Genomic DNA, 14,852 nt, shown 5'->3' on the forward strand with positions numbered 1-14,852 from the left:
GCTGGACTGGATGGGCCTCTAATCCAGCAAGGCTTTCTTACATTCTTATGTGTTTTAAAGTGGAATGGGTGCTAAGGATGCATTCATTCTTCATAGCTGATTCATGGAGTATTTTATATACATAAGTGGCTATCAATTTTAGGAAAGGAGTGCATACACAGTGTTTGTACTTCTCTCCTGTTTGTCCTCCAAGAAGTCTTGCAGTAGATCAAGAGCTGAACCTCCCTTATTCCTGACAAGAAAGATATGTAAAATTCTCAGATGTTCAAGATTATGGGAGGCCTATTTAGATCATATTACACTGACATATATAGCAAGATGGACACAGTGAATCCCTAGAACCCATATATAGAGATGTATATATCAGGCAGTATAAAAATATGGTGTGTGTGTGTGGGGGGGGTTCCCAATCATAATCAGATCTATGCACTGGTTGGTTTGTGTTTTTTAACCAAAGTCTTTACAGTTCTAGTGACCAGGCACAGAGGATTCTAGGTTTCCCTCCGTGTCCCAGGGTGACAGCAGAAAGACACAAGTAAATCCAGCCTTAGAAGACTTCATTTTCAGCTACTACATCCAAGCTACTAGTAGACTGAAGTCTAGGGTCATGCTCATCATGAAAGGCACACCTTAAATACCTTTGTCAATACACTTTTAGGATCGTTTCCACCTAGAATCTCCTATACTCAGCTACCATCAGCAGAAACAGAAAGGGTAGTCTTTCAGAATAGCAGGCTGGTAATCATCAAGACATTCACCTCTGGCCAGCCTCAGTTGGTATGGTTGTCCCAGAAGGCCCCACAGATTTTGCCCAATAGTAAAAAACCTTTAAACTAGCAGACATTTTCAGCAGATTTCCTTTCCTTTACTGCCTCACTATTTCCTGCAGTGCTGTTACTGATTCGGAAACCTGCGATGTTCTGCTCCACAAAAGGATATGAAGCTTTCAAATGGTATACAATGAGTTTTAACAAGTTCTGCAGAGCAGGATAATGATGGTGGTGAGAAGAGCCTTTAAGATAAAATATATACATAAAAGACTTTGAAAAATCATGTAAGCACTGGATCATATATTAGCGAGGGCTGTACATTTGTTTTAATAGCTGAAACATTTACACTGTTAACTGTCGAAACAGCTGGGTCATGAAACACTTTCCTCTCTTTCTTTAAAACATTCTAATAAAAACCAATCCAAATGGAACATGAAAGATGCAAAAGCGACTTTAGATCCAAGGAGGAGCTTTGAGTTCCCATCAGCTACAAACACAAGCCACTGAGGGAAGAGTGTGTATGTGTCTGTCTGTCTCTCTTTTAAGTGTATCTTGTAACAGAGTGCAAAGTGATGGCAAGTCCCTACGACAACCAAGACAACAATGTTCTTAGATGCGAGAGCAATCCAGATATGAAATAGGCATAAAGCAGTAAAAACCTCAGTGGAAGGAACAAAAAACTGGGGAAAAGCTGCCAAGCTGTTCTGGGCTCGCAAGACACCAAGTGCCACTGCTTGTGTCAGTGGGAAGTTAGGCTGCTCAGTCTTAGCAGACCACAATAGATCCTGTCACTGCATCCCGCTCTTAAGAAAACCAGAAATCCATCCAAAAGATGTCATCTCTGAACAACCGCCTTCCAAAGTACTGGGCTTTAGTGAGGGTACATGTTCAAACTGCTTTCCAGGGTTACAATATCAACTTTTCATTCCTAACCAAGCCACAAGGAATGCTCAGTGTTGCTTTCTGAGGCCCGTTTTGGTTTTTCTGTTTATTAAAGCAAAAGAACTGAAATAAGTTATACCCAGGAATGTGGACCCTCATCTTACTATGGCCAGAAAACGGGCCCAAAGATACACAAGGCAAGCCAAATCAGGCTCTGCTCTATGTGAAGCTAGTATTGCTTTGAGCTTCTGCCCTTTCTTTCCCTGAGCAGAGTCAAGTCTCTATCCATTCCATGGGCAAGCACTGGAGAGCCTAACTGGACTTTCTCTCTGGCCCAGGACAGGATGGACTCCCCTCCTCCCTCTCTCTCTGTGTATATGTCCACACACATTTCCATAGGAGGGGGAAGAATCCCAGCTACGCAACTCAGGAAGGGGTCTAGTGGATGACTACATGAGGATGGACAAGCTACGAAACAGAAACAAGGTACATACAAAAGTTATGCGATCACTCTGCTCTCTAAATTGCTTTGTTAATCCTGTTATCCCTGAGCCCTGTTGCCATGTGGGGAGGGAAAGCCATGTGTGCCTGCTTGAGGCAAGTGTCAACCTGAGCTACAGTCCTTCCCCCTGTGAAGAGATGAAAATGCTATTGGCTTTCAGATCTCTTTTCCTTGTGTCAATCACTGTGACTAGGATATGAACAGATCCTAACAGTGTTATCCCTTGACCTAGGGGCAGCACAGATTGGATGAGGAGACTTCCCTTGAAAGCAGGCTAGTGAGGCATGGCTGTTATCCTCATACTCTGGGAGGCTATGGGGTATGTCACCATGGGGGTTGTAGCATGGCTCATGGTGATGGCCCCCAGGGGCTGAGCCATCGACACAGCCACAGGTGCGACAGACACAGCCACAGGTGCCATGGAGACCGGTGGGGCCATCCCCTGGGCAATGGTCTGAGCCAGAGCTGCTGATAATGGGGTGATTTCCGGGTTCATAGGAGGCGCTGCATTGCTGGGGGGTGCTGCCTGTGCTCCAGCTGGAGCCACCAAATCCTGCTGGGAGACAGGCCGTGGCTGCAGAGCTTGGCTGCTCAGGGTGGTGTGAGTCTGGGCAATGCTGTGGTTGTAGTTGGTGACTGTGCCCACAGTGGGTGCCAGAGTCTGCTCAGTGGCTGTGGCCGTGGAGCTCAGAGACATCACCTTGGCCTGGTTGCGGAACTGGGCGTTCTGCTCCAGGAGGACCTCATTGGTGGCTAGGAGGTTGTTGACCTGTTTCTTGAGGTCCTCTACACGTTTGCGGAGCATAAGGTTTTCCTCCTCAAGGAGCCGGTATTCCACTGTGCGAGGACTGGTGAAGTTGTACTCGTAAGTCTCAAAGTGGAGGCCATCTACCCGCCGCCGCTTGAGCACGGGGTCATGGTCATCATAGCATCGGTCAGAGTCATACATGGGATCATAAGGGTCGTATCGCCGCACAGGTGTAGTGATGCCCTGCTCCCGCGTCGCCAGTCCTCGGGCATCATACTCATAATCCCGCTGCAGATGTTGGAATTTACATTTGGCCCCCCGCTGGCAATCCCCCTTGAGAAAATCCCTGCAAATGGGTACCTCCTCCTTGCTGTTGGGGAGATCAGCTGGAGAAAGGCCCAGTCCAGCCGCCACTTTTTGGCGGAGACGTGGGGGGAGCTCCCCAGTCTTCTTGTAGCAGTCCTCATCCTCCTTGGTGCCATGGATGAAGCGGCAGTTGATGCGGACACACTCCTTGTTCTGGAAGTCGTGGCAGAAGATGAACTCGTTCTTGCTGACACCCAGGTTGGTCACCTCGTTGATGTCGGGGTGACGGAAACGGCAGCGCTTGCCCCGTTTGCAGACATTGCGCAGAAAATCCCGGCAGATGTCATCCGAGTTGGCACTTGCCTCATCACTGCCGCTGCCATTATAGGTGTTGTCACGGTCAGGCATTTTTTCCTGGCCCTGTGTGGGCTGTGGCCAAAATCAGGTAACTGTGTGAGACACCAAATAAGGAATGTAAAAGGGAGGAGGAAAGTTCACTTAGTACATCTAGCTAAGATATTTTCTACCACCACAGCCAACTATTTTATAATCTTTACTATAGGAGTCCTCTCAGCTTCCTCAGAGAAGTGGTTGGCCAGAATCTTACAGTATTTCCTTGGATGGAATAGCTCCAATACAGCTATTTCCATGTTTCCTCCCTACTCTTCCCAAGTCTACTTTATGAGATGGGACTGTAGTCAAGACATATGTATACAACTGGCTGATGCAAAGGCACTTGTATTTTCTGTCCTTTTCTTCATAGTGATTTATACACTGCTTTTCAACAAAGCAGTTTACACAGATGATGGTGGTGGTAGTTTCCGGTCCTTAAAGAACTCACAATCTAAGAAGAAACACCAGAATCCAGCAACAAGAAGAATTCTGTGCTGGGAGTGTATAGGGACAGTTTCTCTCCCCACCTGCTAAATCTAAGGGAGTCACCACTTTGAACAGTGCCTTTTCTTCCATTTTTGCCTTTCTTATTGCAGAAATCCATTATGGAAAATGTGTTACAGGAATCTGCCTATACCTAGTCCATGTTTTCCTGAATGGTATTTGCAGTCCTAAAACCAAACAATTATGAATGAATGGTTTCATGGCTAGGGCCTCAGTAGCTATAAACAAGACTGCAAAAACAATGAGTCTCAGTATAGTACTGCTAAGTTTAATCAAGTAAATCTAAATTACTGTGGATGAATCAAAGACCTGTCTAGATGAACATACTTGTTAATTATGCCATTAACTCCCACATGAGACTTCAGTGTCTTAAAGCTTTCAACATGTTCTCTTTTTCCAACCAGTTTCTTAATATTTTCTGGACCCCTGTCGCAAAGAAGGGGAACTAGGGTTCTGAGGTCTTGTTCAAGATCACAAAGGGAATTGGTTCCAACAACTGGACACAAGTTATATCAGCAACTATTTTCTATTTTGAGTGCTTACCTTGTTGGACAATTTGACACAGACACTACCCCAAGATAGAGCCCGCCCTAAACAGGGAATTTTGAAATAAGCCAAATTCTATCTGGGGCAGTCTGCATACAGTTGCATTGACTTCCAAGACAGTTTAGTTGCATGCATATTCAAGATAACCTAAAATAGACCCATCCAAGCTTTTAAACTAGACTTGTGGTTTTAAATTACTGTAATGTTTCACTTTGTTTTATATTGCTGTAAACTGCCCAGAGACTGAAGTTTGGGGTGATGTACAAATACAATAAATCGGCAGTTCGAGGGCCAGTGAGAGCTGTGCCGGGGGTGGGGGAGGTGGCAAGAGGCACCTTTAAAAGTAAACTAGCAGGTCCTTACCACAGTGCCTCCACCCCAGGAGCTCAAAGATGCGCCGCCGCCACACAGGCTACTGGGGGTAGTGCCACCACACCTGGGAGCTGCCTGGAGCAGCGGTACTGCACTAAAGACCTGCTAATTTACTTTTAAAGGTGCCTCTTGCCACCCCCTCCCCCCAGTGCCACCCTCATCGGCCCTTGAACCCCCAAACGGGTTCAAGCTGAACTGCTGAACCAGTCTGTGGACCCACGGACCGGTCCGAATTTGGACCAGACCATGAACATCGGTCCACACACCCCCCTACTTGAAACACTCTGCTGAGCTCCCAATCAGGGTTGCAAGGAACATGGATTTTCCCCACACTGTGTGTGTGTTCTTATGAATGAAAGTGAGATTAGCAAGAATGGAATGAAGAGTAAGTGGTTACAGTTATATGAATGCAGCATTAGATGCTACTGTTAAGTTTTATCAAGATAGGCACCACCGCCTATCTCTCAAATGCATTTAGAGACATTAAATGCATTTAGACAAGGCTCAAGTCAGTGGAGCAGTCTCAATTTTTGTTTCAATAGTTAAAAGTCAACATTTAACATTCCCAATATCAAAATTGTGTGCACCAATTTCAATTATTCAACCATTTACAATTACAGACTGAACATCATCCTTCCTCAGCCTGACTGCTAATCACTAGGTTCACTGTCAATGGTAAATCAACATAAAAACCCAGACCTGCTTCAGGCTGAGGCTGGGGGCATGATTGAATGTGCCTTCATATTAAAATAAAATAAAAATTCCTCCATACATGAATTTACTATGCCAAGGGGAAGCCTGGACTAGACCCTTTCCCTTCCTCCTCGACAACCAATTCTCAATGAGGAGGTAATTTTTTGTATGGCACACTTGGTCATGTGAGCCTGCATGAAAAGTTTAATGTTCAGATGCATACATTTCACCGCGTTGAGAACTAAACAGATGTACTGTTCATACATTATGCTTCAATTTACGGATAGGTACTATTTTGCATGGAAGTACTGAAGATCAAACAAAGTGGGAATGATTTTGGTAGTTTGTATATTGAAACCAACCACTTTTCATATAGAAAGAGATATAGTGTTGACAGTTCTAGAAATGTTTTTGAAATAATTGTAACTGAAAACAAAGCTCCACTGCCGAATGGCAGCAAGACACTTCAAGAACTCCACAAAACTCGTACCCATTAAACTCTCCCCTTTCTGTCTCAGGGAAAGCATGGCTGAAAACTGAGACTTGGACTCAGATGTGGGATAGTGACCAATCTGCAAATTCAGCATGCCTGATCTTTAAAGATCAGCATACACTGAGCCATGACAGGAGTCTAGAGAAAGATGTGGGGATCAGTTCAAGTGGCCAACCCAAACAAGGAAAGGGGACAAAGGATCTCACACAGCAGTATATTTTTGGGTATTTCTTCACACACAACTTGTTTTGCACTGAAATGTCAAACTAGGAGTTTGTGGGGGAATCTCCCATCCGACCATGCCTTTTCTTAGAATCTAGAAGTCAGTTTACAGCCATAAAAAGTAAAGTGTGCCATCAAGTCGATTTCGACTCCTGGCGCCCACAGAGCTCTGTGGTTTTCTTTGGTAGAATATAGAAGGGGTTTACATACCATTCTCAAATGATCACACACAAATTCTTCAAAAGACCCAAGTATTTTTAACATCATACTACAAGCAGATCCAGCACCAGTCCTCAAACTCAAGCTTACCTTTGTGATGCAAAGTCATGCCAGAGTGGGTTACAGCAAGGATTCAAATTCTCCCAAGACCTACAGAAAGAAAGCAGAAAAACAATGCATGAAATCATTTACACATTTATCTTGGAAGAGATCAAGACTGTTTTGGTATCTTAGTTTCAAGAAGATGCTGGATTTCAGTGATCTGTTCTTGGGTTTCCCAAATTTTCTATCCATGGGGAATCCTGTCCATGCCAGTGATTAATTCCCATGAATCTGCCAAAGCAACCCTGGTACAATACGACCTCTGTGGCTGCATGATGGAGGAGACAAACAGCCTTTAAAGGAAATGTGCACACCATTACGGATCCCATTGCACATCACTCACTGATGATCCCCAATGACATTCTGAAAAACTGCAAAGCTCTTAAGTATACAGTTTGAAAACTGCCAGTCTTCTTCACAACCCCACCCCCCTAAAAATACCAGTAGCTTTAAGTGGTGTGTGTGTGGGTGTGTATAATCTGTCCTGCCTAGTATGCTTTCTAACAAAGTCTGTGATGGTGGGGACACATCTTTACAACACCAGAGCCAAAAGCTCTGCAGGAATTTTTTCAATGGCTTATACCACCAAGCCTTAAAATAACTACAACTACAGTTTGGACCTGCACATTCATATGAGACAACTTGCCAAACTAAACTTGCATCTTATGATGCTGTTCTGGAGTGCTTCCATGGTAGTAGTATTATATTTTTTTAAATCTCTTTTCATAAGAGTGACAATGTATACTTTTACAAAATCAAACCAAGAACAAACCTCTTTGGTCTCAGTGATGGGGATGCATCCCAATCAGAGCAGTGACAACGTGGCTCACTGCTGATGATAGGTCCCGGGGAGCACCCCTCTGCCTACCTTGCAATTCATCCGCTGCTCTGCCAGTCCTCCAAAGAACCACCCAAATCCCATTCAGACTCTGCCCTCTCAAGTCAAGACTTTACTTCCCCACCTGAGAAACTTCTTGAGAGGGTAAGGTCCGAGGCAGGACGCAGCTTAACCCCAGGAGGGCCGCTGGTGGGGGAGGGGGCGGAAGGGACCCCAGCGGAAAGAGGGGGGGCGAGTCCTTCAGAGGAAGGCCCAAGAGGAGGCTTGGTGGGGGCTGAGGTGTGGGGGTCTCCTAGGTGGTCCCTTGCTGAAAAGGGGACCTCCCCTACCTGAGGAGGTGAGGGGACACTCGAGCCCCCGAGGCGGTGCCGGGGGGAGCCAAGGCCGGATTATCAAGCCCCCACCACTCCTCCTCCTCCTCTCACTCACCCTCGCTCCGACCTCCTGTCCTGAGGTCCAAACAAAGCGCAGCCCCTTCCGGTGCAACCCCCTCCCTCTTGCCGCCACCGGAAGTACGCTCTGCTTCTTCCTCTGTAGGCAGCGGGCACAGGCCGCTGGGGTTGCTGTGGCAACGTGACCCCATTTTCCCCTCCTCCCTCTTTCCGCCATGTCAGTCCTTAAAAAGGAGGGAGGCCGCCGCCGGCGGAAGCGAAAGGGCGGGCGGGCGGGCCGACCTGCAGCCCTACTCTACGTTGCGGGGCTTCCTAGCCTCAACGTGATGACGTCATTGGACCCACTTTCGACGAAGGGCGGGGCGGAGGACACCTGCTGCTGCTTCCATGCTGAAATCTTCTAGCAGCAGCTGAGCGGCCAGGAGGTACTGTGAGTCACTGTAGGTGTAGACCAGGGCTGCTCAACTTCAGCCCTCCTGCAGATGTTGGCCTACAACTCCCATAATCCCTGGTCATTGGCCACTGTGGCTGGGGATTATGGGAGTTGTAGTCTATAAACAGCTGGGGGCCTAAGTTGAGCAGGCCTGCTGCAGGCACTCGGCGAATGCTGGACAAAACGTATGAACAGGGCTCCCCCTGTGGTCACCGGCTAGAATCAACGCGAACTGGAAATCCCGGGTACAGTAGTCGTCGGTATAACTTTTTTAGTATCCTATAGAGCAGTGACAATCATGGGAGCGGGAACAGCAAAGAAACCCGTGCTCTTTCTTCCCCTGACCTGAGGTTCTTCATCTGTTTAGACAATGAAGCACTGACTAAGATGTGGACAAGGTCGCACAAGATGAACAGTCGTAAAAGTTATGGCTGACAATTCCAGGCCAGCAATAGAGTATATCTTTCCTACCCGTTTTGAAGCTAAACATAAGGGGGCTGGGGGTATCTTGAGTTGTTATTAACTCTTATTATGTTTAGCACCACACATACAGTAACACTGCCTATCTCTACCTTGGATTTGAGGGAGCTTTCACACAGCTTCCAGTTAAAATGAATGCTTGGGCAGACATTCACACAAGCATCTACCCGAGTACAGACAACTATACGAAGTAATGTCTGAAGTCTGAATACAGCTATTGTGGCAAGATTTTGCTGCAATTACCCATCTCACTGACATTATGGGTACACTATAGCAACATACACACAACACAGCAGAAGTACACCAATACAGCAAGTTGACAGCCCCAACCAATTTAGAGCTTAACACTCACCTCAGCATGATCTACTGGAGGGTAACCTATGAAAGTTTCCTTTATTAGATAAAAACTGGTGGGAGTTGTACAGCCATTAGATACGTAACCAGTATTAAATTATTCTGTACTTGTGCAAAAATACATGTATACAATACCTCCTGGATATGGCTAATCCGGAACTGTTATATTTGGCACACATTGCAGATTAAAGGACTGCAATTCAAAGTTCCTACACTGTAAAGCTCTTTCACATTTCCTCAAGCTTTTCTCACATGTGCATCTCTACCAGCATGAAGAACCACTTAAAAACCTATACATTGATTGCATTATTCACTTCATAGCTGTAATGGTTGGCAGGCAAACATTTGAATTGCTCCTATTTCTGTTGTATTTTATGCAGCTCTTGTGTCCTAGCCCTTTAAGGAACAAATGAAGCCCACATTACTTTTGCTGCGGCAAAGCAGTTATGAAAACTTTTGCAAGACTAGAAGAGTTGATTTCATTGTTAGATATTGTGAAAAACCAAGCCAGAGATAGATGTAAATTAAATGCCACTCCAGAGGCCATATAGTGGTTTCTATCAGGACAGTGCAGCTAGCAAGCTCACACAGCATATTCTCAAAGTGACAGCCATAGATAGATAGATAGATAGATATAGATACAAGACCAGAATGGGCAACTGATTTAGCTTGGGGAATCTGTGCACACTCCCATAGTGCACCTCCCAAGCAGACTGGCTGAAATCTGTCCTCATCTGAAAAAGATGGTATATCCCTGCCAATACCATTTATGGGGTTGGAAGTGGTTGAAACATCAGCAGAGTTGAAAGCCACATTAGCCTCTCACCAGTTGACTTCGGCTTTTGCAAAACTAAAATTACTTCCCCAGTGGTGGTGTTCAGGCTAAAAGCAAAATGCTTGCATCTTAAGAGGCTTTTGCAAAGAAGCAATGCTGCTTTCAACATAACTATTCCCCCAGACACCTTTCTAGTGATTAGAATGCAATGTGGTAGCTTTGTGAGCAAGTGCAAAGAAACACCATGGGGTAAGGAAACACTGGAGAACATTTTTTCAAGAAATTTTAGAAGCCATTCAGAAATTATTTGGGCCACTGCTATGTCAAAATCTTTTACTTTTACTGAAGATTCAACATTTGGTGGGGGGGGAAATAGATGTGATGAATTCCCAAAATGGGTTTTATTTTATACAGTCGCTACATCAAGCCACAAAGAACAGGATCAGTCCAGATTGTAAAGCTCAGGTGCACCACCCTAAGGCTCACAGCTCTTAGGCTTTAAGATGGAAACTCCTGAAGTTAGGCAAGGTATTTTCTAACAGCAGCACAAATAAAAGGCATCTGAAAGGCAGCTTCCCAAGCTCCACTTTTCCATGTTCCAATCTGCAGCTTCAGTAGCTCTGTGGGAGATGTCTACTTGGACCTCTGCCTCATCTTTCTCCTTTTGCGCTTCAGCCTAAAAGAGAGAATATTCTTTTAATTGTCAATATTAATGTAATACTGTCTCACATGGCAGTCAGAGCAATTTTTTGCTTTTCAGGAAAAAGCAGAGGGTGGAAATCAAGTCCCTGTCCCCCCTGCCCACCACACTTGTGTAAGGGAAGATACAGCTCCTTATGTCCCTCTTCCAGCCTCCCCAAGTCTATTGCAGCTGGCAACTGGAAAGTCAGGCTGCTTCAGGAGTTGAAAACTTCAAATTAGTGCACTAGCCAGGCAACCAGCAGCTCTGCAGTTGCCACTAGAAGTACTTAATTTCATTTAAGGATGTAAACATTGTTTAATAAATTACCTATTCAAATTATTAGAAGTACCTGTTTAAAAAGTAGTGGAAGAGGGAATCAGGCAGAAAACTGCCTGACTGCCACAGAAAAGGCAGAAGAAATAGGTGTGCTTTTAATACCCTGCCATGGAAACCGTAGGTATGGTGGTTTACTCAACTCACAGAGAGGAGGAATCAGAGGGAAGAGCAGCATGGACAACCTAGCTCCCAAGAAAAGGGCAGGCTGAGAGACAACCAACTTGCTTAAATGTTTAATTATTTGATATACTGTCTTATTGGCAAATCTGATCTTATATATTTAGTTATTTTACATCCCCAATTCCTGTGTAAGGAAACCCAAAATGTCTTGTCAGTTTCTAGTATACATATCAACATGCAAGAGCTACATTTGTGCGAAGTATAAACAAGAGTAATAACCCTATCACCATTAATAAGGACACTTCCGAATTAATTATTCTCCAAGTAGAACATAAGGGTAATTGAACAGATGATTGCATCTACTCGCCCCAGCAAGGTTGCCTTTCTTCCCGCCGCCCCATTCGTATCCATGCCCATCACAGAGGATAAAAGCAGGATTCATTATTACCAATTACTGTTTTGAGTTGTCATGAGGTGTAATTTTATATACTTCCAATTGTCATACTAGACCTCTTGAATTCCCTGGCCATTTGACTTCACTGTTTATTGTTTTTCTTTGTGTGTGCATGCACATGTATATACACACACCCCATATTTATAGTAACATTTTATACAACTGATGGACTGCAGTTCACAAAAACTTACACCATGAGACATTTGTTAATCTCAGGTAATTGGTTTTGATGCAAAGCCTTGTCTCTTTCAATGCTCCAGATTAAAGTTTCATTCTTGAGAGCCAGCATGGTGTAGTGGTTAGAGTGCTGGACTAGGACCGGGGAGACCTGAGTTCAAATCCCCATTCAGCCATGATACTTGCTGGGTGACTCTGGACCAATCACTTCTCTCTCAGCCTAGCCTACTTCACAGCGTTGTTATGAAAGAGAAACTTAAGTATGTAGTACACCGCTCTGGGCTCCTTGGAGGAAGAGCGGGATATAAATGTAGTAATAATAATAATTCATGTAAACTGTCTGAAACCTTCAATCATCTAGCTCTCAATTGTGATAGTAATAAACGATTTTATTTTTAACTTGGTACAACACTGACAATTCACCCATGACTTGCAGCAGGACATTTGTGCCTGAAAAAATTAATGTCCATGGACCAGCCTTATTACCATTTCCCCTGGGATTCCTACAAGCAAGCATAGATGACGTTAGAGCTGAGAATGACTATTTAGGTTGTTCTTGATTGATACAATGTCAGAGAGAGCGAGAGAGTGCACACGACCACTTTAAAAACCCTTCATATTTTAGTTCAATAAGAACCACATTTCTTCACCAGATAGGGACGGGACACAAAGTAGGCAAGGAGAGTACAGCATTATTTAATCCTTTGTAAAATTATCTATTCCCAAAAATATGAGGGACAGGGAAAAGAAGCAGCTTCTTTTATAGTTGACTATAAATTATTTACATAAGTACTGAAATAAGAACATTATTACAACCACCACATTAAGTGCATTTTAAGTGTCATTTTTGTAGAACATTAATTCTATGGTGGGTTTTTTTTCCAGTTTATGGCCCCCAGGGAAGCAATGAGGAACAAAATGTGCCCAGAATTTTAAGAGTACTAGAATCAAGGAGGAAAGTTCAGTCGGTGGTTCTACTTTGGCTAAGATGGCTATTATGGTATTCACTCTTGGACCTATGTAAGCTCCTTAGCCTGCCCAAATAATCCTATCCTTCACTCTGTCCATTGGTTCTGTTTTATTTTTTAGGCCCAGTGGGAGAATTTATGGGGTGCAGGACTAAGGAGGGACCTGTCTGGAGACTGTCTCGTGTATAATATGTTTTAGAATTGTGCCAGTGTGGAGATGAATGTGCATCTACTCTTCTGCCCTGGGTTATCTCTCAAGTCAAAATTTCACAAGTGCTGCCTTAAGGAGTTGACCACTGATCCCATACACTGCCTGTAGACACCCACCTGGGATCTATGGAAGACAAAGTATAGATTAACTCAACCTATACCATTGCATCAGTGCAGCTATGCAGCCCAGGTCCCTTGAACTACTGAAGAGTTTTGGCTACACCAGTGCAAGTTGCAAATCTAGCAGCCTGCACTAGTGCAAGGCCCCTTAGCATACCTTTTAACTCAGAAATCCAATTTTAAAGTGTCAATAGCCAACCATTTAGTTTTTTGATAGCCAGGTTTGCCCAACAGTCACCAAGTAACGTCTTTAAGAAGAAGCCTGATCAAGACACTCAAATCCATTTTGGAGAACAATCAGATTAGCAGCAGAGAAAAATGAAGAGACAGTCACGTACCTGCGCATACGCTTCTTGCGCCACTAGAAGAAACAAAGTTTTAAAAAGTCATGTCAGCATTTTTGAACACACTAAATCACAAAACAGTTGCAGAAGTCACATCCTAGCACATGGTGTTAGCAGCAAAATACAGAAGCTCAGAGTTCAATGCAAGGTGCATATAAATAGCTACAGGAGATATCCGGTATATTTAAAGGTTTCAAAAATATACATGTAACAACCCATGCTCTTTATGCTGTACAGCAGATCAAGATGATATAAAACAGAGAGCTCTTCCAGTGTTGCCTCTAAGGCATGCGCACATACCTGCACTCACAAATTTTTTGATGTCCGCTCAGTTAACTTTAGATCCCACTCAGGCTGAATCAGGAAGGCCCTATTCTGAATGCATGCTTACACACACTGCCTTGAAACTACCACCCATAACAAAACTCATTCCAAACAGATGAAAAAAATTAGGGAGAACACTGAGCTCTTCCCACCCGGGGACCTATACAGAGCCCACAAACATCACTGTGGTGTTCAGCTCTGCCCAGACATCTACCAGGGACCTCTAGTCAAGTCTCAAGCCCATTCCCCACACTGGACTGTCTCCGTAACTCGAAATGCTCTCATGTTTCACTGGCCAGTCTTCCAACCCCTCAACGCTCAAGTTGTGTGCCCCCCGCCCACTTCCCAACCACCATATACTGGCAAATACTGCATTAAAAAACGGACGAGGCTTCAATACTGTTCGCTCTCAACACATCCAAGACAGCCTTGCTCGCCACAGGAGCTCGGACTCTCCCCTTCTCGTTTGTTTCGCACTCGCCTCTCTGTCACTGGCACCCCATAAATACAGTACAGTTCGCCTCTTAAAGGAAGGCGCGGCCTCTCCACGCCAAATGAAGCCATGCAGGCCCCAAGCACAGCCTATATTCATAGGCTGATTATAGCTAGACTATCCAGCCCAATACACGACTCACCTTGGCTCTCATGTCGGGGTGAGTCCCCCGGGCTCAGTCCCCGAGAACAGGCAGCAACGCGGTAGTCGGATGGCGGCCGATGGACACGATTGCCCAGTTACCGCCAGAAACTTCTGCAGAAGATGGCGACGGCAGCAACAACAGAAAGGCCCACAAAACCCGACGGTCGCTATTTATAGGTCGCTTTGTGAGCGGGAGGGTTACGTCATATGTCCTCGCCACGCGTGGTATGACGGGAAGTGTAGTTTGAATGTGCAAGGAAACGCGTCACGTGTTTCTCAGACGGAGTCCGAATACTACTGCGGCCGCCATCTTGGACGTTAAAATACTAGTATCATCCTACTAATCCTTGTGTGAACGGTAGACGAGGTGGCGTTAAAATTCCCTCGGATAGAAGGAAGACAAGTCTTGAGACAGGAGTCACTAGAGCTTGGACCACGCATTGGCAGTTCCAGTCT

The 14,852-nt window shown here is 44.9% G+C and overlaps 1 protein-coding gene across 4 annotated transcripts; it reads right to left on the minus strand.

Annotated features, from left to right (window-relative positions):
- Positions 1-1,073: 1,073 nt before the first annotated feature.
- Positions 1,074-14,586, minus strand: ZC3H10 (zinc finger CCCH-type containing 10). 4 transcript variants are annotated; one of them, XM_053297151.1, is made up of 5 exons: positions 14,395-14,586; positions 13,430-13,452; positions 8,020-10,700; positions 6,741-6,800; positions 1,074-3,657 (listed from the first exon to the last, which is right to left on the minus strand). In XM_053297151.1, the coding sequence occupies exon 5, from the start codon at positions 3,614-3,616 to the stop codon at positions 2,429-2,431; it is 1,188 nt and encodes a 395-aa protein (XP_053153126.1). In that variant the 5' UTR covers positions 3,617-3,657; positions 6,741-6,800; positions 8,020-10,700; positions 13,430-13,452; positions 14,395-14,586; the 3' UTR covers positions 1,074-2,428. The 4 variants fall into 4 exon arrangements, with proteins under 4 accessions (XP_053153126.1, XP_053153127.1, XP_053153129.1 ...); XM_053297152.1 differs by having other exon boundaries at positions 7,920-10,700; XM_053297154.1 differs by lacking the exons at positions 8,020-10,700; positions 13,430-13,452; positions 14,395-14,586 and adding an exon at positions 7,715-7,902.
- Positions 14,587-14,852: the final 266 nt, after the last annotated feature.

Source organism: Hemicordylus capensis, chromosome 2 (assembly GCF_027244095.1).
Source record: "Hemicordylus capensis ecotype Gifberg chromosome 2, rHemCap1.1.pri, whole genome shotgun sequence".
Classification (NCBI taxonomy): Eukaryota; Metazoa; Chordata; class Lepidosauria; order Squamata; family Cordylidae; genus Hemicordylus; species Hemicordylus capensis.

What these genes read in the sequence shown, in the direction of transcription:
- ZC3H10 (XM_053297151.1), bottom strand. Translation starts at nt 3,616, where the DNA reads ATGCCTGACCGTGACAACACCTATAATGGCAGCGGCAGTGATGAGGCA.